At 38.2% G+C, this 22,657-nt stretch overlaps 1 protein-coding gene across 2 annotated transcripts in view; it reads right to left on the reverse strand.

Annotated features, from left to right (window-relative positions):
• Positions 1-417: 417 nt before the first annotated feature.
• Positions 418-22,657, reverse strand: part of FYB1 (FYN binding protein 1) — a 124,490-nt gene continuing 102,250 nt past the window's right edge. For both annotated transcript variants that reach the window (XM_084629147.1, XM_084629146.1), the window contains 7 exons: positions 22,438-22,469; positions 20,965-21,034; positions 19,243-19,357; positions 13,051-13,213; positions 2,433-2,466; positions 1,170-1,201; positions 418-1,037 (listed from right to left, as the gene is read on the reverse strand). In XM_084629147.1, coding sequence (XP_084485273.1) covers positions 1,015-1,037; positions 1,170-1,201; positions 2,433-2,466; positions 13,051-13,213; positions 19,243-19,357; positions 20,965-21,034; positions 22,438-22,469 — 469 coding nt within the window. In that variant the 3' untranslated portion in view covers positions 418-1,014. The remainder of the gene's footprint in view (positions 1,038-1,169; positions 1,202-2,432; positions 2,467-13,050; positions 13,214-19,242; positions 19,358-20,964; positions 21,035-22,437; positions 22,470-22,657) is intronic.

Consider the following 22,657-nt stretch of genomic DNA (forward strand, 5'->3'; position numbering starts at 1 on the left):
GTTAGTTGCGTCCTTCCTTTAACTGACTCTAGTGTAAGAAAGCAATATTTAAAAGAAAAATCTCAGCATCAGAATGTTGCAATTTGAGACTATGTATATACATTAAATCGAGAGGCTATTTCCCACCAGATTATACAATTATAAGAAGTAGATTTTCATGCCTAAACTAGAGTAATGACTTGGCAAATTCCCTTTAAACTAAACAGAGAGTAAAGCCTTAGGATAAACATCCTGAAAATCTGCTGAATAACAAACGATGTGCTATATAGTTAAGGAGAGCCTTCCATGGCTAGTATCTCAGAGTTCTGTACATAAAACACATAAAAAACCCCGATAAATTATGTTTATTATTATGTAATTATTATGTATTCAAAAATAACATATGAAACATTTAATGATTATTTTAGAGAACTACAGTCTGTTACTGGTACAGTATAAACTTTAGCAGTGGAGGCACATGGCCATGTTTATCACATTAATCCTGACTATTAAAATTGGAATATTGAGTCAATGATATATTGGCTTCTCTGCCACCCACTTCTATTTTCTGCTTTCACAACAATGATGCCTACCATTGGTGGTTACATTTCTTTTCATGATGCTGTCCTCCACAACGTGGGCAGTCCATGCCACCAGGGCCTAGTGGCCCACATATCCTTTGTAGCCGTGAATTGGCATCTCTGGGTGAAGTTACCTGATGAATTATTTTTATATGGACCAGTCGACTGTGGCAGAGGCAGAAAGGACACATTTGATGAAAATTTTAATTTCAGTTCAGATTACCCAAATTTTAGTTGTGCTGATACATGACAAAGAGGAAATACCATTCAAAGCAATAAATCCAAAAGATCTAACGTTCGACATAGATTAACCAAAACTTGGTACATGTAGAAGGGTAATCACTGATGATAGCCATAACTTGTGACTAATCAGCTTTGGTGATGTTTTATGCCAATTGGAAATCCAGAGGAGATAGTACCCCCAATGAAGTTCACACTTTAACAATATTCAAGATTAATCATTATCATAGATGCAACCTGAATGGGAAAGAAAATGCAAAAATATTAGTATTGTATAATAATTTACTACTAACATAGATTTAAAAACGTGATTTATTTCAGTTACATTACATGTAACAATTACTATATTGTTTGAAATGTGCAACATACCATCAGCAATATCATCGTAGATATCTCCATCACTGTAAATTTAGAAAGAGAAAAATATATTTGATTTTAAAAAAACCTCACATAGTATATATTATCATTTGCAAGTAGATACAAAATCAGGTAGCATGGTCTAGACGCATATCAAGTAATTAAACACGGTTAAGGAAATACCATATTTATATATAGACTTCAGATATTTCTATATTTGGAAGGAACATTCTGAAATCAAGACAGGTAGAGAGGACAACATGCTCAAGGAACTTGAAAGTAAAGAATAGACATAGATAACATTTTTTTGGAAAATGGCATTTTTAAAAACAATGTAAGAAAAATGATGACTAAAAAAATCATCATTTTTGTGAGTACTTTTACAAAATGTTCATTTAAAATGAAATGGTCATTGATTTTCATTTTTATTTTTTTAACCAATAAATGAAAACAGTAGTAGAGGGAATCATCATATCCTTAAACTTTCTCAAAAGATGCTCAGCAATATAATAATGGAACTGGAGAAAGTAAATGCTAGACAACACATTCAGCTATTGTCCGTTTACAAACAGTACATGCTCTCCAAAGAGTATATTTTCAAAACAAGTTATTTACTTATGCACTTATTTATGTAATTGAATAGTCCCATTGTTTTTAATGGGACAACTCATATGTTTAAAGTTAAGTGCATGTATAAGAGTGTGCAGGGTTGAGGCCTAAATCTGTCATCTAATTTGGTGTTTAAGGGCCTGATCCAAACCCTACTGAAGGCAATGGAAAGACTCCCATTTACTTTTATGGGCTTTGGATCAGGCCCTAAATGCTAAAGCCAGTGCACCTAGACTGAGTATTGGAAGCATAAATACTGAGCCAAATTCTGCTTTGGATTACACCTGTGCAGCCCCACTGGAATTAAACAGGAGAAAATTAGAGGAGAAATTGGTCTAATATATTTAAACATTTGAAATTGCCATCATTTTAAGTAATGTGCAGTTAAATAATGGTTATTATAACATTCAAATTATGGATTAAGGCATGTGTTTTGTATAATTTTTCAATGCTGAGTCCTGAATTTTTCAATGCTCCGTCAATAATACAGGAGTGGTTCCACAGATAATTTCAAACACAAATGTGGGAAGGTTAAACTTCATAACCAATTTAGCAATAAACTCATACAATAAAATATTTTATTTTCACTTTTAGTTGCACAATGAGTAGTTAACAGCAAAACTGAATGTTTTATGACAAGTTTCCAGAAGATCATTTTGTACTTACTTCTCCATTAAACTGCTTCTCAGGACATAGCCATCTGTAAAATTAAATATACATATATATATATATTTAATTTCAATTTACATTGTATTTCTTGTGTTCCCAGAGAAAGTCATTTGAAATGCATAGCGCATTTTTTAATACATAAAATAGAAATATATATACCTACGGTACAGTAGAAAGGCAGAGGTGGTAATCACAGAGAATTTACACACATGATACTGAAATGAATTTAAAGTGATTAATTCATCATTAATTATTATTGTTATGAGAGGTAGCAGTAGAAGTAGTAATATTATGGTAGCACCTACAGGTCCCAATCAGAGATCAGGGATCCATTGTGCTAGACACCGTACGTGCACATAAGCAGTAATTTTTCATGTAATTGTAATGAATTTCCATTGCTCAGACACCTAGTGCTATGGGGAACAGAGGGGAATTCAAGATGTACAGGATCAGATTTTATTTTTTATTTTAATTTCTTGGTTACTTAGCAGATGTGTGAAACAATGTTAGATTGCACAAGTTTTAACAGAATTTACAAAATGTGTCGTGTAGACAAATAACATCTTCTCTTACCAGATGTTTCAAAAAGACTGAATACCTGCCGCTCTGGCTGCAAAACTACCCATTAATCCACAAAAGGTGACTCAGACTCATCAGGAGGTACACTTAGAGTCAGAGTGTGACCCCCATACTCCCACTCACAAGAGTAGCCTCATTAAAGTAATTTAATGGTGTTTAATAGGAGCTTACCTAATAATTAAGCAATATCTGTTCAGAACAGTGTAAAACTACATGATTAAATGAGACACCTTTTTTTGATTGGTCCAATAACCTGAATTTAGTCTCAGTATTCATTAATTTTTATAGGGCTGTCAAGCAATTAAATTAATCATGATTAATCCTGCAGTTAACCAATAATAGAATACCATTTATTTAAATATTTTTGGATATCTTCTACATTTTCAAATATATTGATTTCAATTACAACACAGAATACAAAGTGTACAGTGCTCACTTTATATTTATTTTTGATTACAAATATTTGCACTGTAAAAAACAAAAGAAATAGTATTTTTCAGTTCTCCTAATACAAGTACTGTAGTGCAATCTCTTTATCATGAAAGTTGAACTTGCAAATGTAGAATTATGTACAAAAAATAACTGCATTCAAAAATAAAACATTGTAAACCTTAAAGCCTACATGTCCACTCAGTCCTATTTCTTGTTCAGCCAATCGCTCAGACAAAAAAGTTTGTTTACATTTGCAGGAGATAATGCTGCCTGCTTCTTGTTTACAATGTCTCCTGAAAGTGAGGACACCTTTGTAGCTGGTGTCGCAAGATATTTAAATGCCAGATGTTCTAAAGATTCCTATGTCCCTTCATGCTTCATCCATCATTCCAGAGGACGTGTCCATGCTGATGATGGATTCTGCTCAATAATGATCCAAAGCAGTGTGGACTAACTCATGTTCGTTTTCATCATCTGAGTCAGATGCCACCAGCAGAAAGTTGATTTTCTTTTTCAATGATTCAAGTTCTGCATCGGAGTGTTGCTCTTTTAATACTTGTGAAAGCATACTCCATAACTCGTCCCTCTCAGATTTTGGCAGGCACTTCAGATTCTTAAACCTTGGTTGAGTGCTATCTTTAGATATTTCACATCAGTACCTTTTTTGTGTTTTGTCAAATCTACAGTGAAAGTGTTCTTAAAACGAACAACACATGATGGGTTATCATCCGAGACTGCTATAACATGAAATATATGGCAGAGCTGGAGACATACAATTCTCCCCCGATGAGTTCAGTCACAAATTTAATTAATGCATTATTTTGTTAACAAGTGTCATCAGCACGGAAGCATGTCCTCTGGAATGGTGGCCGAAGCATGAAGGGGCATACAAATGTTTAGCATATCTGGCACGTAAATACCTTGTAATTCCAGCAACAAAAGTGCCATGCGAATGCCTGTTTTCACTTTCAGGTGACATTGTAAAATAAGAAGCGGGCAGCATTATCTCCCATAAATGTAAACAAACTTGTTTGTCTTAGTGATTGGCTGAACAAGAAGTAGGACTGTGTGGACTTGCAGGCTTTAAAGTTTTACATTGTTTTGTTTTTGAGTGCAGTTATCTAACAAAAAAAAATCTACATTGGTAATTTGCACTTTCATGGTAAAGAAATTTCACTACAGTACTTGTGTGTGGTGAATTGAAAAACACTATTTCTTTTGTTTACCATTTTACACTGCAAAAATTTGTAATAAAAAAATTGTTATTGAAATCAATATATTTGAAAATGCAGAAAAACATCCAAAATATTTAATAAATTTCAATTGGTATTCTATTGTTTAACAGTGCAATTAAAACTATGATTAATTGCAATTAATTTTTTTCGACATCCCTAATCAACAATGCTAATTTTTTATTTTCAAAGTACTGTTAAGACAAATTGGTTTTTATCTATACGTACAGAGAGATGGACACACTCATATTGTGGTGAATGATAACAGAAATTACTGGGACTGCCATACCAGACCAGAAAATAAAAATGGCACTTTTAAAAATGTATTTGTTAGGCCTAAGTAACAGAAATGTAGCTTGTTCCTGGGACAGAAATATTCTTGGAGTTGTGTGGAAAAGTTAATTTATTGGGTGACTATAATTGAAATTTGTTAATGGACAAGATTAATAAAAAAACTCAAAATATAAGAATATAAAAGAAACTGAGAAGAGCTCCTCATCAATGAATAAAAATAACATTTTCTTCTATTATTGCTGGATCAGGAGACAACTACACACAGGATATTTTAATCCCTTTGAAAAAAATGTCTTGTTGACTTTGGAAAAAGATACCTGATATTCTAATTCTTATATAATGGCAATCCCTATAGTATCTGACAGCTATTGGACGATCAGTTATGAAGGAGAAATTTCCAAGATTCCCAATCCATTACAGTCGTTGGGGAGAGTCAGTATATAATTATTTTGTCTAGTTTGGTTTAGATTACCCTTAAACTACAGTATCTGATGACTCAAATCCAATTACAAGAGATGTCACCTTGAGTGCATACAAGACACAAGCAGGCAAACTCATTTCAAAACTTGTGCAGATGGCAGACTATATGGATCCCTAAAGTACACAGAATTTTAGTGTAAAGTTTTAGAACTCTTATAATAACATAAAATCTAGCAGAAGTGTCACTGTGCCTTTAAATTAATACCAAACATAAGTCTTCTCTGCATATACTACTGTTGATCTACAAATAGGTAGTTCTTGTTATAGATTTTCTCTTCTGCAGCAACTCACAAACAATGGTATCAAAGAGTTGCTAGTGTTACTGGAGAAACTCTCTTTCCTCCATTTTGTATGACTAATCTCTATTCTGAATAAGCAGGAGTCACTCCACTTTAAAATGGAAGCTACAGATCATGAGCATGCATGGTATAAAAATCAGCTAAGTAGGTCAAATTTGGACCATGCCCAGTTAATGCAGAATAAAATGAGGTATGGTCACAAAGTAAATGTCCTAGAATATGAGCAGTGGGGTCAGATGAGGTAATCATGGTTCTGAAATAGAAACAACATGAGTGAGCATGTGCAGAATGAGATACAGTAATGTATGGCGATAAGCATGTACAGCCCGAAGATGAGGTAATGTGTGTTAGTAAGTATGCTCAATAGGGGTTAAGAATAGCATTACAAAAACCTCTGATAAAACAGCATAAAAGGCAGGAAGTTAAGACACTTGACAGAGAACAAGATTGGAGAGCAGGCAAAGAGGTCAGTCGGGAGCCAGTGAGAAGAGCTGCTGGAAAGGAGCAAGAAGAAAGATCCAAGGGCTTACTGAGCAAACAGAAATGTTGTTGACGAGATCGAAGAGTTCCAGAGAGAGAGGGTTTAGAATCCCGAGAAGAACGCTGCTAAGAAAAGCTACTTCAGCAGCAAGTAGCAGCAACATTAGTAACAATGTGGTGGAATCACCAGACAGTAAGCTTGTTAATTTTAACTATAGTTTAGCATAAGTATAGTATACTTAATATGAGTGAATGTGTGAATGAATGGTTGTTAATTATAATTCTTATGTAAAACTCAAAATACAAGATAAGAATTGTCAGTGATCTATTGCAGACTGATCACCTGTAATAGAGTGCATCAGGTAGAATCATTTAAACTGTATGCTATTGTGGTTTAAATGCTCTTTAATTTGCAATAAGGGATTTGTATCTTATTTACGATTTTAGATTACATTGTACTTAAATTAATAAAAAGATACTTTGTTTTGGAAAATATGCAACTTGTGTCAATCACGTTAGCGGAAGGTTACATCCGTGTCCCTCAAGTGTTTCCTTAGCTACCCTGGAGACACATACCCCAGGAAGAGCAGATTAAGGGGGCAATAGGCAGGTTATTCTAGGGGCGCCCAAAAGCCTAATTTTTGGGGTAACACTAGCAATAGAGATTGATACCACCGTTTGGGAGTTGCTGACAGAAGAGAGAACCTATAACAAGATCTAACTGTATGTAGATCAACAATAGTACATGTAAAGAAGGCAAAAGTTTGGTACTAATTTAAAGGTACCTTTTTAGGGAGACTGCATCTTGGGAACCCATTGCTCAAATGAACCCAAATTTGAACCACTAACCCCACCTTGCACCTCCATGAGTGCAATCCAAGTAAGCAAGTGGATTTTAGAGCACTTAGAATAGTTATTCTTTAAATATTAAGTGAGTCTTCATCTTAACTATAGCAGAGCTGTCATTTTGCTATAGTGAAGAAATTTTGTCAATGCAAAATCAAATCATAGAGAATCATATACACCTAAAGATATTGTTGAACTAGGAATAGAGACACTCAATGGAAAAATCTTTTAAAAGTAATTAGCCAATTAGATTACAAAATAACAGAGAATTAGTATTTTTGGAGAAGCTCTAAATTGTGATGAGGTGGCCATGAGAGTAAAGAAACATTCAGCAATATTGTATCCATAGTCTGAAACCTCTCAATCAGGGATGTCAACTACCCACTGTCTGGTAAGGATCTGGCCCCCTGATGTATTTGTCTGGCCAACAAGTCATATTCAGATTCTGCAGAATTACAGCTTCTATTAAAGAAGGAAGTTTGAAGTTTTCATTGTTGTAAAGAAAACCTTCCAAATGTGAACTAAGTGTAGCTGACAGGGTGATGTCTGTCTGAGTCTGCAGACAACCTGAGAGAATAGCTCTGAGTGGTGCATACTCCTCAAGCTGTATTCTACCCTTGATTTTTGTGCAAACCACCCATTGACATCAGTGGGAGCCCTGCAGTGGAATGAAGGAAACATGTAGTCTTAAATGTATACCTTCATTAAAATGGAATTCAGCACGTTCTGCTGAACAAATTTGGCACTGCTATGTTAGATACTCCCCCACCCCTTTATTTTTCAATTACAACTCAAATAGCAAATATTACAAAGGCAACAATTGAAGACCTGATCATACTGCTCTCCTGGGGCCTTTGAAACCAGAGTTCCTGTAATTCATTTCATGTTAGCATGCTTCCCTCTTAAATTAGGGAAAAATCACCAATTACCATAATTCCCAAGGGGAAATGAGCTTCTCTCTGGCATATACCACTCTGCTTTCCTGTCTCATGTTACTGTAATGTAAATTTTCCAATTAGCAGACTTAGTAGAACAAATTATTGATTTTTCTGTGTCACAGCCACAATACATAAATCATGTAAAATTGTTTAGAGAGAATTTATATCTAGGGTCAGAGTTGAAAATTCCTTTAAAGATAATCTACATTAATTTAATATAATAAAGTAATTATTTGGATGCTATTCAGATTTCTGAGATCTGCTTTAGCCTCAATTTCTTACTGTTAATAGTTAAATTAACACAATCACATTTAAAAATAATCTTCTTTAATTAAATAATTATGTCCAAAGTTAACAGCTACAGGTTAGTGACACTGTTCTAAACTAATTACCAAATGACAGCTTCTCAGTAAAGAAGTTAGCAACCAAATTATCAGTTCTTTTTTTTTTTTTTTAATATGGGTTCCAAAATCTTCTGAACTAAAGTCAGAACAGGAATGCTTTGAAAAAGGCACATGAAATCTTGTTGTCATTAATATGACTCATTTTCCTACACCTTTAATATTTGATTAAAGATATATTAGGGAAAATATTTATGCTCTTGCCTGTATTAATCTTGCCTGTATTAATATAATGAGAGTCATGAAGAGTGGCTATTTAAATAACCTCTACCATAACTTGTTCATTCAAATATTTGACTACAGCTGTCTTGCTAATGGGCTGAAGGACCCAATCTTGTACATTTTTACTCACACAACTGACTAAATAACACTGACTCCAATTACATGAAGTTCTATCTATTTAGAATTTTACCATTTCTCTTTCCTCAGCTTTCATTACTAGGGATGTCACTGGCATAAAAACAGGAGTTCTTTTTAAAGACTTTGTCTGCTTTTGACTCCAGCTGAGTAGAGACTAAGGGCTTGTCTACACTACAAAATTAAGCTGACTTAAGTCAATGTACAGCCACCACAGTAATTAAAGCAGTCGTTTATAACCACATTGGCTCCTTCTGTTGGTAGTGCATGTCCTAACCAGGAGCACTTCCAACTACTGATGTGAGGTATTGTGGGACACCGGCACCTTCAGTCCTCACCCAGGGCCTGACTGACAGCTCGGGCTGTCAGCGCTGGGGCTGGGTGGAGGGCTCTAGCTGTCAGACCCACTTGGGCTGACAGCCAACAACTGAGGTAAGTAATGCAGTGTCTACACGGACACTGTGTCTCCCTAACTTCATTGACATAAGCAGTACGCCTCTCATGGAGGTGGATTTATTATGTTGGTGTAGCGGGCCACTAACTTCAGCAGGAGCAGCATTGTAGTGTAGACCCTGACATAATTGGGTCAATGTAAGCTGCCTTACGTTGACCAACTCTGTAGTGTAGACCAAGTCTAACATTTTGCAGGACTGGCCCGACAACCTGCTGATATCTCGTGGAGAACTCTGAGAAATATTCCATTTAAAAATCATTCTGTCTGTCTCATTTCTGCTTTTTATTCTTTCTTTCTTTATTAGGCACATTCACAAGAGAGCAGGATTGCTGTTTCTCAAATAGTTCATGGGCTCCAGCAACTTTTCCCCTTCTTGAAGTCACAGGATTGTGCTACTATTGCAGGAGACTGGACTCATGAGGCAGGAGCTAGGATTTCTTGCAGCTCTCTGGTCTCTGAGTTTGTTTGACACTGCTCCAGCCTATATTGCATTTCTTTCTCTGTGGGAAAATATGGCCCAAAAGCTATGCATCAGAACGTGCTGGGTTTTAAAACTCCTTTGTTCCCTTTTGTGTATTTTACGTGGTATGTGAATGTAGGTGCCTGTGAGTAAAACTCTGCTCTCGTTTATCTGATAAAAATGGAGGGCCTGATTCTTATTTACTCCAAGGGCTCTTTACAACACTGTGGCAGTGTAAAGGGGCCTTAATGTGGCATAAATTACATTTACAAACACTTTAAGGTCCCTTTAGGCTGCCATTTAGTCTACTGAAGTGAATGGAAAGTCTGCCATGGACTTTGAATCTGGCCCAGAGAGCAGTGTTGATGAAAATTTGATCCACAGCGTACTTCTAATAACTCCAATGTGTGTATTCTACATTTATACCAAATAACTGAGAGAAGAATCTGTCCCTATAATCGTCATTCCTTGTGCATCAAGATGAGAATATGTGTTGATCTATGTAGGCATGTATGTAGGTAGTATATAAGTAAGTATGTAGGTATGTTAGTATTTGAGCAAGTTAAAAATTAAATGGGGGAAATCGGTGTGCAAAGAGAAAAAGTGACAAGAAAAGTCCTTAACTGCTGAGTTTTGCTACCATGGATTTCACAGATGTTTTATGGTAGTATGTTTGTTATAATTTTATTTTTGTTGGGAGAAATACCAGCTGTATTGCTTTAGAATTCTTGTCAGTATTGGCTATATTTAAGGCTAAGATTTTGTCATGGATATTTCTAGTAAAAATCACGGATATGTCACTGGCAATGAAGAAAAATTCATGGAAGGAGCTGTAGCTCACGAAAGCTCATGCTCTAATAAATTGGTTAGTCTCTAAGGTGCCACAAGTCCTCCTTTTCTTTTTGCGAATACAGACTAACACGGCTGTTACTCTGAAACATGATCTGTCCGTGACTTTTACTAAAAATATCCAAAATGGGGAGTTAGGTGCAGGTCCCCACATTGCCTGGGGAAGCTGTGCAGCTGCGGGGGCCCCGCTCTGAACTCTGGGTGTTCCCACTGCCTGTGAGGGCTCAGAGCTCCAGGGTCCCCCATCGCCTGCGGCAGCTCAGAGGTCTGGAGTCCCCCGCCGCCCAGAGAGGCTGTGAGCTCCAGGGTCCCCCTGCCACCTGCGGAGGCCAGGATCTCCGTGGTCCCCCCGTTGCCCACAGTGGCCGGGAGCTCTGGGATACCCCCACTGTCTGTGGCAACGCGGAGCTCCAGTCAGGAGCTGCAGCCCTGCCATCCTCAGCAGCCTGGAGCTCAGGAGTGCCCCACTGCCCATGGCAGCCAGGAGCTGTGGGGTCCCCCTGCCTCCTGTGGTAGTTGGGAGCTGTGGGGTTCCCTCCTGAGCAGCTCCTGACCACTGAGGTAAATTCACGGAAGACCTCTGTGAAAAAATCATAGCCTTAGCTATATTCAAATTTGATTTCATAAAATCTTTTTGACCCTATAGGTATGCATGTATCATAATGCCCTTAGCTGGGGTGAATTCACTAACAAAGAAATTATAAAAATCACGTTGAATTTTCAAATGTCTAGAAAATCAGCAGAGTCTTAAAATCTGCATTTGAGATTCACAAATGAACCCCATCTAGCATAATCATATAATATTAGAAGAAGTGATTGGATCATAGTATGTGCTACTATGCATCCGATGAAGTTAGCTGTAGCTCACAAAAGCTTATGGTCAAATAAATTGGTTAGTCTCTAAGGTGCCACAAGTTTCTTTTCTTTTTGCGAATACAGATTAACACAGCTGTTGCTCTGAAACTTTACAACCTCTGCAATTCCACTGACGTCAATAGAATTAACACAGAATTTGGACTGCTCTACCCATTGCTTTAAAGCATAATTATTCTTTAAAAGGCATGAAGCTATTCTCACTAAAGTCAATGACAGAAGTGCAATAGACTTCAATGCGGTAGGTTCTGGCCTTTCATCCACTTATTAATGTGGAAGTCGACAGGGATTTGTTCAGGGATTTTCAGTGAAGGTGTTCTTGTTTGTTTTCACTCCTTTGTGCACAGCAGAGTAGCAGCTTCTGTCATTTTTCAAATGATCAAAGGACTTTGAAGAAATCCATAGGGAAAACTAACACCACAAACTATTTTCTGTTTTGTTGTTGATGATCTATTTAGAAAAACGCTACAATGAAAGTCACCCATTGGGGAAGGGCCCAGGCCAGGGGCCTGTCCACACATTGGAAAACCCACATGCAGCCATGCCGGGGAGCCTCCACACCCTCCAGGTGCCCTGGGGAGAAGACTCTGCTCCCAATTAGAACAGATTAGAACATGGGAAACAGAGTGGACATGCCAAAAGAAAGGTCCATGCTTATGTAGATCCAGTGACCAGTAATCCCCACATAGGAGATATGAAAGGGTAAAAGTCACTGTTTTAGCCCATGGCATGGGCTGGGAGAATGGAAGAGGAGGGCAGCTGGAAGAGCAGTGTTGTATCCCCGCAGCCTATTCATCCATCTTTTTATATACAACATGGATTTCTACCGATTTGGGAATTTTATAAAATAGGGTAATTAAATATCTCTGGAGGATTCAAAACCATCAGTACATGGGCCAAATTTACATAAGGGACATACCAGCTTCTGCTAGACAGACAGAAGAAGCCAAGACATTTTTCCAGGATGTCTGGCTGCAGCGGCTTTATGAACCCCTAATAACAGGCAGCACTGGCCAGGGAGGACATGTGATTAAGATCTGCTGAGTGGAGAACTCCCTGGTGGTGCTCCCTCCACCTGAAAGGATTAAACCTCCCTCCTCACAATAGAAATCTAGCATGAGGGCAAGTCGGACCACCATCACTAGTCCTCCTATGGGTGAATTGTAGGAGAGCTGACACTGGAGGTGCAGGGAGGGTGAATTTGGCCCCTACTGCTTCATTAAATTCTATCTGAAATTTTAGTTGTACTCTATATGACGAATAGAGTGATCTGAGCAGCAGACAAAACCTGTTAATCTTGGGAAATGCAAACTAATATTTAATTAAATAATAATGCTGCCTTTCTCTCACCCTGATCTGTCTTGTCTATTTAGCTGGTAAGCTTTTTAGGACAAGCACAGTCTCTTATCATGCATTTGTGTAGGCACTACTGTAAGTAATAACAAAATAATAACAACAAATAATCTATATGCTGTCAGACATAAAGCAACCAGAAAAAGCGATCATCAGTCAATGCTTGATCATAACAAGGTTGTGGTTCTTCTTGTTTCATGAGTGATGTTGTGCAGTAAATTATTATTCTCTACTTGCCAGTTTGTTCCACAATATGTGTCATGTTGTACCATGTGTTATATAACTTACATTTCCCTTCTTCGTTCCTACACAGGACCTTGGCATCATCTATGAGTTGTATAACTTCAACTGACTCCCCTGGTTTCACTGGTAAGTCTTTTGCTCCCCATTTTTTAGACGGCAGATCTGCGATAATCATAGTGGAATAAAGAACTCTAATTTCACCTTCAAACTGCAAAAACAAAATAAAGAGATGCAAGATGCAAACATTACACGAGGTTTATAGTCTCTTATACATTGTGTTACAGTTTCTTAACACTTATGGTCTGGTTTTCAGAAACTTAGGCAAGTAATTGTGTGCGCTATTATGGTATCTATACTTTTGACTGCACATCTCTTATGCCTCTTTATTCCATGCAGAACATAGGGCCTTCCATCTTTGCTGATCTCCTGCTGCTGCAGTCTTAGCTTCTTCCCATATTATTTTGATGGCTTTCAGTTCTGCTTCTGTTGTGTGCTTCCATGTTATTCTTGGTCTCCCTCATTGCTTGTTGCCCTGGGTCTGTTCCAGTCCTATGTCTGTCTTACGTTATTCAGGTCTTTCCTCCACGTATGTCCGAGCTATCTCCATTTTTGTTCCATAATTTCCTGTCCTATCGGTTTCTGTTTTGTCCCCCAGAGTTCTTCATTTGTGTTTTTTTACTGGCCATCTGATATTGAGGATTTTTCTAAGGTAGCTGTTTATGAAAACTTAGAGTTTAGATAGGAAGGTCTTAATAAGTCTCCAAGTTTCAGTGCAATATAGTAATATTGAGTTGACAATAGTGTTAAATATTTGAAATTTAATCTGGAGGGCAAAATTTATGTTTCTCCAGATCAACTTGAGCACTACAAAGGCATGTCTGTCTTTTGATATTCTGGCTTTAATGTCTGTTCTACCTGTGACATTTACAATCCTGCCAAAATATGTAAAATATTGGATCTTTTTTACGTCAGTCCCAGAAAAGGTTATTGGTGTTTCTTGTTGTGGGTTAATTCTCATGGTTTTAGTTTTCTTGGTGCTGATTTTTAATCCTACTAATCTGGATCATTTGATTTTGGCTTGCACGTCTCTATGGGTATGGGATAGCAAATTGATGTCATCTGCAATGCCATTTGCTATGCAAGTACCCAATTTCCTGGTACAAATAGAGAATGCAACTGCGTTTCAAAGTGTTTGAAAGTCAGCCCTTGGTGTGAATGAACGGGATGCTGTATATTTTATTCTAGTAATAAACTTATCATACATTATACACATGATGTATTATAGACAGAACTACCAAAAGATAAAATTGGCCATGTCAGTCAAAAAATCACAAATGACAAACTCTTATTGACATGAGACATACATAATAAAATCACTTCTTTCCCTATAGGCTAGTCCTTTCACACAATTATTCAGCTGCATTTGAATAATTTTACTGATTTCTAAATTTTTGTAGAGGAATTTTGGTGTTAGCGAAGGTCGCGGAACTGGCACAGGCAGAGAGTGAAACCATCTTTCCATCAAACAAACAGGGTACAGCACAGGCAGCGGCAACGCAGACTTCCCTTCACTGTTTCCCAATATGCTGCCGCTCTGAGCTGGATGAATCACTCTAAGGGTATGTCTACACTACGAAATTAGGTCGAATTTATAGAAGTCAGTTTTTTAGAAATCGGTTTTATATATTCGAGTGTGTGTCCCCCCACAGAAAATGCTCTAAGTGCATTAACTCGGCGGAGTGCTTCCACAGTACCGAGGCTAGAGTCGACTTTCGGAGTGTTGCACTGTGGGTAGCTATCCCACAGTTCCCGCAGTCTCCGCTGCCCATTGGAATTCTGGGTTGAGATCCCAATGCCTGATGGGGCTAAAACATTGTCACGGGTGGTTCTGGGTACATATTGTCAGGCCCCTGTTCCCTCCCTCCATGAAAGCAAGGGCAGACAATCGTTTCGTGCCTTTTTTCCTGAGTTACCTGTGCAGATGCCATACCAGGGAAGCATGGAGCCCGCTCAGCTCACTGTCACTGTATGTCTCCTGGGTGCTGGCAGACACGGTACTGCATTGCTACACAGCAGCAGCAACCCATTGCCTTGTGGCAGCAGATGGTGCAATAGGACTGGTAGCTGTCATCATCATGTCCGACGTGCTCCTGGTCGCCTGTATGAGGTCGATCAGGAGCGCCTGGGCAGACATGGGCACAGGGACTAAATTTGGAGTGACCTGATCAAGTCATTCTCTTTAGTCCTGCAGTCAGTCCTATTGAACCATCTTATGGTGAGCAGGCAGTTGATACGGATTGCTAGCAGTCCTATTGCATCGTCTTCTGCCGGGCAGGCAAGAGATGAGGATGGCTAGCAGTCCTATTGTACCATCTTCTGCCGAGCAGCCATGAGATGTAGATGGCATGCAGTCCTTCTGCACCATCTGCTGCCAGCCAAAGATGTAAAAGATAGATGGAGTGTATCAAAACAAGAAATAGACCAGATTTGTTTTGTACTCATTTGCAACCCCCCCTTCCCGCCCCCCGTCTAGGGGACTCATTCCTCTAGGTCACACTGCAGTCACTCACAGAGAAGGTGCAGCAAGGTAAATCTAGCCATGTATCAATCAGAAGCCAGACTAACCTCCTTGTTCCAATAAGAACAATAACTTAGGTGCACCATTTCTTATTGGAACCCTCCGTGAAGTCCTGCCTGAAATACTCCTTGATGTAAAGCCACCCCCTTTGTTGATTTTAGCTTCCTGTAAGCCCACCCTGTAAGCTGTGTCGTCAGTCGCCCCTCCCTGCGTCAGAGCAACGGCAAACAATCGTGCATCTGAGTTGAGAGTGCTGTCCAGAGCAGTCACAATGGAGCACTCTGGGATAGCTCCCGGAGGCCAATACCGTCGAATTGTGTACACAGTACCCCAAATTCGACCCGGCAAGGCCGATTTAAGCGCTAATCCACTTGTCAGGGGTGGAGTAAGGAAATCGATTTTAAGAGCCCTTTAAGTCGAAATAAAGGGCTTCATCGTGTGGACAGGTGCAGGTTTACATCGATTTAATGCTGCTAAATTCGACCTAAAGTCCTAGTGTAGACCAGGGCTAAAAGCCAGAGCACAGATCGTTCAGTCCTTGGCCACTGTGTTGAGACTGTCAACCAAAGCGCCACTTTTATTCAGTTTGTATCCATGTCCCAAGTGTGTGAAACACTGGATCTACTGAGACAGAGGAAACAAAGCACTTTCAAACTGTCCCAAGGGAGGCAAACATTATTCTATGGTTTATAGCTAATGTAATGCTGCTTTTTTTTTTAAAGGCTCCAGAGGCAATCCTGGCAATTACAGGTCAGTAAGTCTCACTTCAGTACCAGGCAAACTGATTGAAACTATAGTAAAGAACAGAATTATCAGACGCATGGATGAACACAATATGTTGGGGAAGAGTCAACACGGATTTTGTAAAGGGAAATCATGCCTCATCAATTTGTAGAATTCTTTGATGGATCAACAAACATGTGGACAAGGGTGATCCAGTGGATACAGTGCACTTGGACTTTCAGAAAGTCTTTGACAAGGTCCTTCACCAAAGACTGTTAAGCAAAGTAAGCAGACATGGGATAAGAGGGAAGGTCCTCTCATGGATCAGTAACTGGTTAAAAGACAGGAAACAAAAAGAGTCGGAATAAATGGTCAATTTTCACAGTGGAGAGAGGTAAATAGTGGGGTCCCCACTGGGACCAGTGCTGTTCATTATATTCATAAATGATCTGGAAAAAGGGGTAAACTCAGGTTTCAAAGTTTGCAGATGACAGAAAATTACTCAAGATTGTTAAGCCTAAAGCTGACTGTGAAGAGTTACAAATGGATCTCACAAACTGGGAGACAGGGCAAGAAACTGGCAGAGGAAATTCTTTATTGATAAATGCATAGTAATGCACACTGGAAATCATAATCCCAACTATACCATACAAAACGATAGGGTCTAAATTAGCTGTTATCCGACAAGAAAGAGATCTTGGAGTCATTGTAGATTGTTCTCTGAAAACATTTCCTCCAGGTGCAGAGGCAGTCAAAAAAGCTAACAGAGTGTTAGGAACCATTAGGAAAGGGATAGATAATAAGACAGAAAATGTCATAATGTCACTATATAAACCCATGGTACGCCCACATCTTCAATACTGCATGTAGTCCTGGTTGCCATATCTCAAAAAAAAGATATATTAGAACTGGAAAAGGTACAGAAAGGGCAACAAAAATGTTTCTGGGTATGGAACAGCTTCCCTATGAGGAGAGATGAAAAAAGACTGGGACTGTTCAATTTATAAAAGAGACGACTAAGGGAGGAGATGAGAGACGTGTATAAAATCATGACTGGTGTGCAGGAAGTGAATAAGGAGGTGTTATTTACTCCTTCACATTAGACAAGAACCAGCGGTCCCCCAATGGAATTAATAGGCAGCAAGTTTAAAACAAACATAAGGAAGTACTTCTTCACATAATGCACAGTCAGCCCATGGAATTCATTGCCAGGGGATATTGTGAAGGCCAAAAGTAAGACTGGGTTCAAAAAAGAATTAGATAAATTCGTGGAGGATAGGCCCATCAATGGCTATTAGCCAAGATGGTCAGTGAGGCAACTCTATGCTTTGGGTGTCCCTAAAGCTCTGATTGCCAGAAGCTGGAACTGGGCAACAGGGGATGGAGCATTCGATAACTGCCCTGTTCTATTCATTCCCTCTGAAGCATCTAGCACTGGTTGGTGTCGGAAGACAGCTTTCAGGGCTAGATGGACGATTGGTCTGACCCAATATAGCCATTCTTGTGCTTTTATTGTGTAAGAGGAACGATCTTTATTACTTTGCAGCTTATCAGCATCATATAGTTTTTGAGATTGATTAAATGCCTAAATCCTATTTCAGTTATTAATGGCAGCAGCTGTTTAATGTTTTGTGTACCACAAAGCAAAAAAAATCCTTTAATTAAAATGATACAATAAATGATGAGTCTGTGTGAATTGTACTATTATTACTAATTTGTGCCTACTGTGGTAGTGTCAGACATAAGGCCAAAACAACAAGGAGTCTGAGGGCACCTTAAAGACTAACAGATTTATTTGGACATAAACTTTCGTGGGTAAAAAACTCACTTCTTCAGATGTATCATTTTGTGGATACTGACTAACGTGGCTACCTCCTGATACTAGACATAAGGCAGAAGCCCTCACAGTGTAAATTAATCTTGTACAAATTACTATACTTCTAAGGTGCTGAGCGTTGGCCTAAGTTTGCCATTGATTTCAAATGGCAGCCAGACAGGGTTAAGCACCATTGAAAATTGCTGCCCTTATCCAGTGGGTCTGAATATAAATAAGTCTACATCATTGCACTAACTTTTGTTCCTAAACTGTCATTTGAAAGAGCTAACGTTGCCAAAGGAACACACAACTAAAAGATATATAGATTTTATGTTACTCTAACATCTGCAGTTTAATTTAACTTTACCAAAAAGAGTGTCAGATAGATGAAGGCCAAAGTCTGAAGTAGGGCAATTCCTTGACTGAGGAGTTGGGTACAGAATCTTCTGAGTTCTAATCTGAGTTTTCACACTGACTTGGACAAGTCATTTATGATTTCTAGGGTGCTGAGCGCCCATAAACCCCTGATTAATTCAGGAAAACTGAGGATCTCAGCACCTCTGAATTCACCTCTGTGGGCCAGTTCCATCATCTAAAGAAGTGGGGATAGTAATATTTTGCTACTTCAAAAGGTGGTTGTGAGGATCAAGTATCTAACTTTGCTCAGCACTCCGAAGATGTAAATTGTCAATTATTACAAGCACTCACTGACTCTGTGTCTATGTGCAACTCACTCAAAACTGCTTTGATTTTATTTGTTTTTATTTCATTGTTAATCAAGTATTGACTTAACTGAGATAAGCCTTGTCCTTGAAACCTTTGTTCATGCATAATATACTTACTTGCTGTAGTATTTCCATTTAAATTGATAGGATTTCTTATGTAAAGTTTTGCAAGATTGACATTTAGGGGGAGAAATCAATGCTGATGATTGGAATTTTTAAAGCTATGTTTAAAATATTGAGTGGAGTAAATATTATTCCATTAAAGCTGATCACGTGATCTCCAAAAATGAGTACTTTACCTTTCAGTGGCAGAAGAAATCAATGGATAATTTACAAATTAGAGAATAAATCATACAAATATTTTCATTTTTAGATTGTATTCAAATAAGACTTACTTTAAACTTTTTTCTGAACTCTTTCTCCTCTTTTTCCATCTTTTTAAGCTTTCGTGTGTCTTTCTCATCTGATTTACCCCTTCCGAGGCTCAGAGATTTCATCATTAATGATGATCTAAAACACCAGATTAGAGACAAAACACAATTAGTAACATGTGATAGGATGTGATACACTTTCAGACTCTTCAGTAAACTTGCATTTACACTTCATTTGTCTTTGATCAATTTCTTTTACATCTACTGTGCTAATATGGATAATCATTACACACTATGAATTGGATTTTTAAAAGCCTAGAAAAGTAGGAATATTTTCTTTTCTATGTTTATTAGGTGTATGTGAGTTCTGACTGTTATTTATGTACAGTACTACCCACACAAAATAAGAAAACTATTAAAAAAATACCTCTCACCTACATACTATAGATTAGATAAATGACACCATTTTAGAACCCTATGCAGGATGTGGTTTTCTGGGGAACATGTATGCTTGTTGTGCAACAGGTTTTGTAATCTAGATGAATTGTGGAGCTGCCTGGATAGTTCTAGCCTCTCACAGAGTAGCAGCCTTAAGCCTATGTGACCATACATGGCCTCACTATTCCAGGGAATCTGCACCACACAAATATACACAAGGTCCACCTAGAGTGCCATTGTTATTTCCATGCTTGTGATGCTGTCAGACTGTCTGTGGCAGAGACTGAATTCCTTTGTCACCCTCCATCCCTCCACTTCTGGAAAGTTGAGCTTTGACTCCACCTCCTGTCTTTCTGATCTTTCTAGGGCTGAAAACCACCGAACCTTTCACACAGGGAGGCTGTTGAAATAGCCTAGAAATGGTGGGTCCGGTCTTTCCTTTGTATGTGGATGTTGCTAATGTTCTGTGTCTTTGTCACCTCCAGATTGGGTTACTGACCTGCTTTCTACTGGGGCTGTACTGAAGTCTATGATGAAAAGTCAGCAAGGGAAGTGTATGACAGCCTGTTTAGTTACTGGTCCTCTTAGCAAGTAGTGTAATACATCTTTGATCCCAGTGTATAATACATCAAAATACATAATATTAGTATAATACATCTCTGCCCTGATTGCCAGTTCATCTCCAGGTACAAAACCAGGTGTTAATGTAACACATAAGTCTCTAAGTGGTTTGGGTCCTGGATACATTAGGGATGTAACCTTAGAGGTTTTTAAGGCCTAGCTTGACAAAGCCCTGGTTGGGACGATTTAGTTGGGGTTGGTCCTGCTTTGAGCGAGGAGTTGGACTAGATGAACTCCTGAGGTCTCTTCCAACCCTAATCTTCTATGATTGCCTTCTCTCTTCACATGATACTGGAGCAGCTGAGATCAACCATAGCACACAAGGTATCAGTCCCTAGGTTTAAATAAAGAGACTAAAGGCAGGGCATTTACAGCAGGAAGTCCTTGACTCTGGAATTCATTTCTCCCTTTCGGCCAACAGAGCCTGAATTTGTTGAAATTCTGGGCATGTTGCAAAGCCTATTTACTCTAGCAGCCTAATTCCATTGTTGTTTTAACTGCAAATGCAGGATTTGAACTTTTAATTTACAGTGCCAACTCCCAGGCAACGAGAACTACAGTACCTGGCAACAGCAAACAAGATACACAAGCTGAGTAATGTAACAATTTGCCATTAGCAAATACTTTGAAAATGTGTCACACCATATATAATCTTTTCCCACAAGTATAACTTTTATTTTCACTTACCCAATTTCTATTGGTGGAGGAGGGAATTCAGATGATTCTACATCATCATAAACATCATTGTCTCCTGCATCTGAAACAGCAGTGTTCAAAACAAAGATTAGTATGCAGTCTTTGGGAAGTGGATACAGTCCCAAGCTGTAACAAAATGTATGTTCAAGAGGACAATACATTGCAGCATGAAGTGTATCCATATATTTTATAGTTAACAGGCAGCTTTTCATTGTGGATTGTCTCACCATGCAGGACAAATTTACACTAAAATCAGCCAGTCTTTTCAGAATAAAACAATTAATAATAAACAATGAGTATTCACTAACACTTTAATCTTTTTAAGATTAAACAAGTTTTAGCACACGTTGTTTAATGCAGTGGCCTTTAATCTTCAATTTAATTAGGTCATTTCCCACTGTGCTACCTCAAAGTACGTATTTTTGGCTTGATTTTCATTGACACTAAGGCCATTTTATACCACACTGGTAACATAAAGATGCCTTATACTGGGTATGAATCAATTTTATGTTATCTTTATGACTACTTTATATTTTACACTGCTGGAGCAGTGGGAAGAGGCCATAGCGTAAGTGAGAATCAGGCCCCAAAATTATACTTTGAAGCTGGACCTCTGTGTTTGCAGAAAGGCATTAGTTGTTGATCAACATATCAAGTCAGTCAGTGTCTAAAAAAAGTGATTACAGGAAATGTAGGCTTAAGTTCTGGTTTTAGGCAGCAGCAGCAAGAATCTTAAGAATTTGCTTAATATTCTATAGCTGGGTTGATATTTACCAGTGTTTGTGGCCTTAACAAGAGAGTGCATTATTTAAAAACAAAACAAAACTGTTCATCACTTCTGTGTAATTGCACATTTTTAAAACCATGCATTCAATATTTCTTTCTAACTACAACTGTTTATACTGTATGATGAATGAAATAAGACATGCGGAAGAGAAAAATTGTTCTCTTTAACCTCTGAAGATAGGACAAGAAGGAATGGGCTTAAATTGCAGCAAGGGCAGTTTAGGTTGGACATTACAAAAAACACTTGAATAAATTGCCTAGGGAGGTTGCAGAATCTCCATCATTGGAGAATTTTAAGTGCAGGTTAGTCAAACACCTGTCAAGGATGGGCTAGATAATACTTAGTCCTGCCTTGAGTGCAGGGGACTGGACTAGATGACCTCTTGAGGTCCCTTCCAGTCCTACACTTCAATGATTCTATGACTCATAAGCAAAAAAGCTTGACAATTTATTAAAGGTACACAGCCTTTTACAGACCCAACATTACATTTGTAGGTCAGCTAAGGTATTTCAAAATTTAATCAATGGGAAATCCTGATTCTTATTTTTGATATTTTTTTTTCTGTGAATAACACAATTCAGAACAATATATGCAGCAGTGTTGGTGTGAACTACATTGTGCTGCAAGAATTAATATAAAAATAAAACAGTAACAAATTACATTGGGTTATTGCTTACCTTTCCCAAACATCTTTACTGGAGGATTCATGCTGAAAAAAATGCAAGCTTCATTAAATAATTATAATCAAATGAACAGACTTTCTCCTTATTTAAACCCGTGATAGCCAATTCACAACACTGGTGCTGCACATTACCTATTGTTAAATTTGTGCCACTCCGCCAACACTAGAAACGGGCATGTGGTTTTTACCAGTGTACCAGGTAAACGTGTTCAGAA

Source organism: Lepidochelys olivacea (genome assembly GCF_965140295.1).
Source record: "Lepidochelys olivacea isolate rLepOli2 genome assembly, chromosome: 5".
Taxonomy (NCBI): domain Eukaryota; kingdom Metazoa; phylum Chordata; order Testudines; family Cheloniidae; genus Lepidochelys; species Lepidochelys olivacea.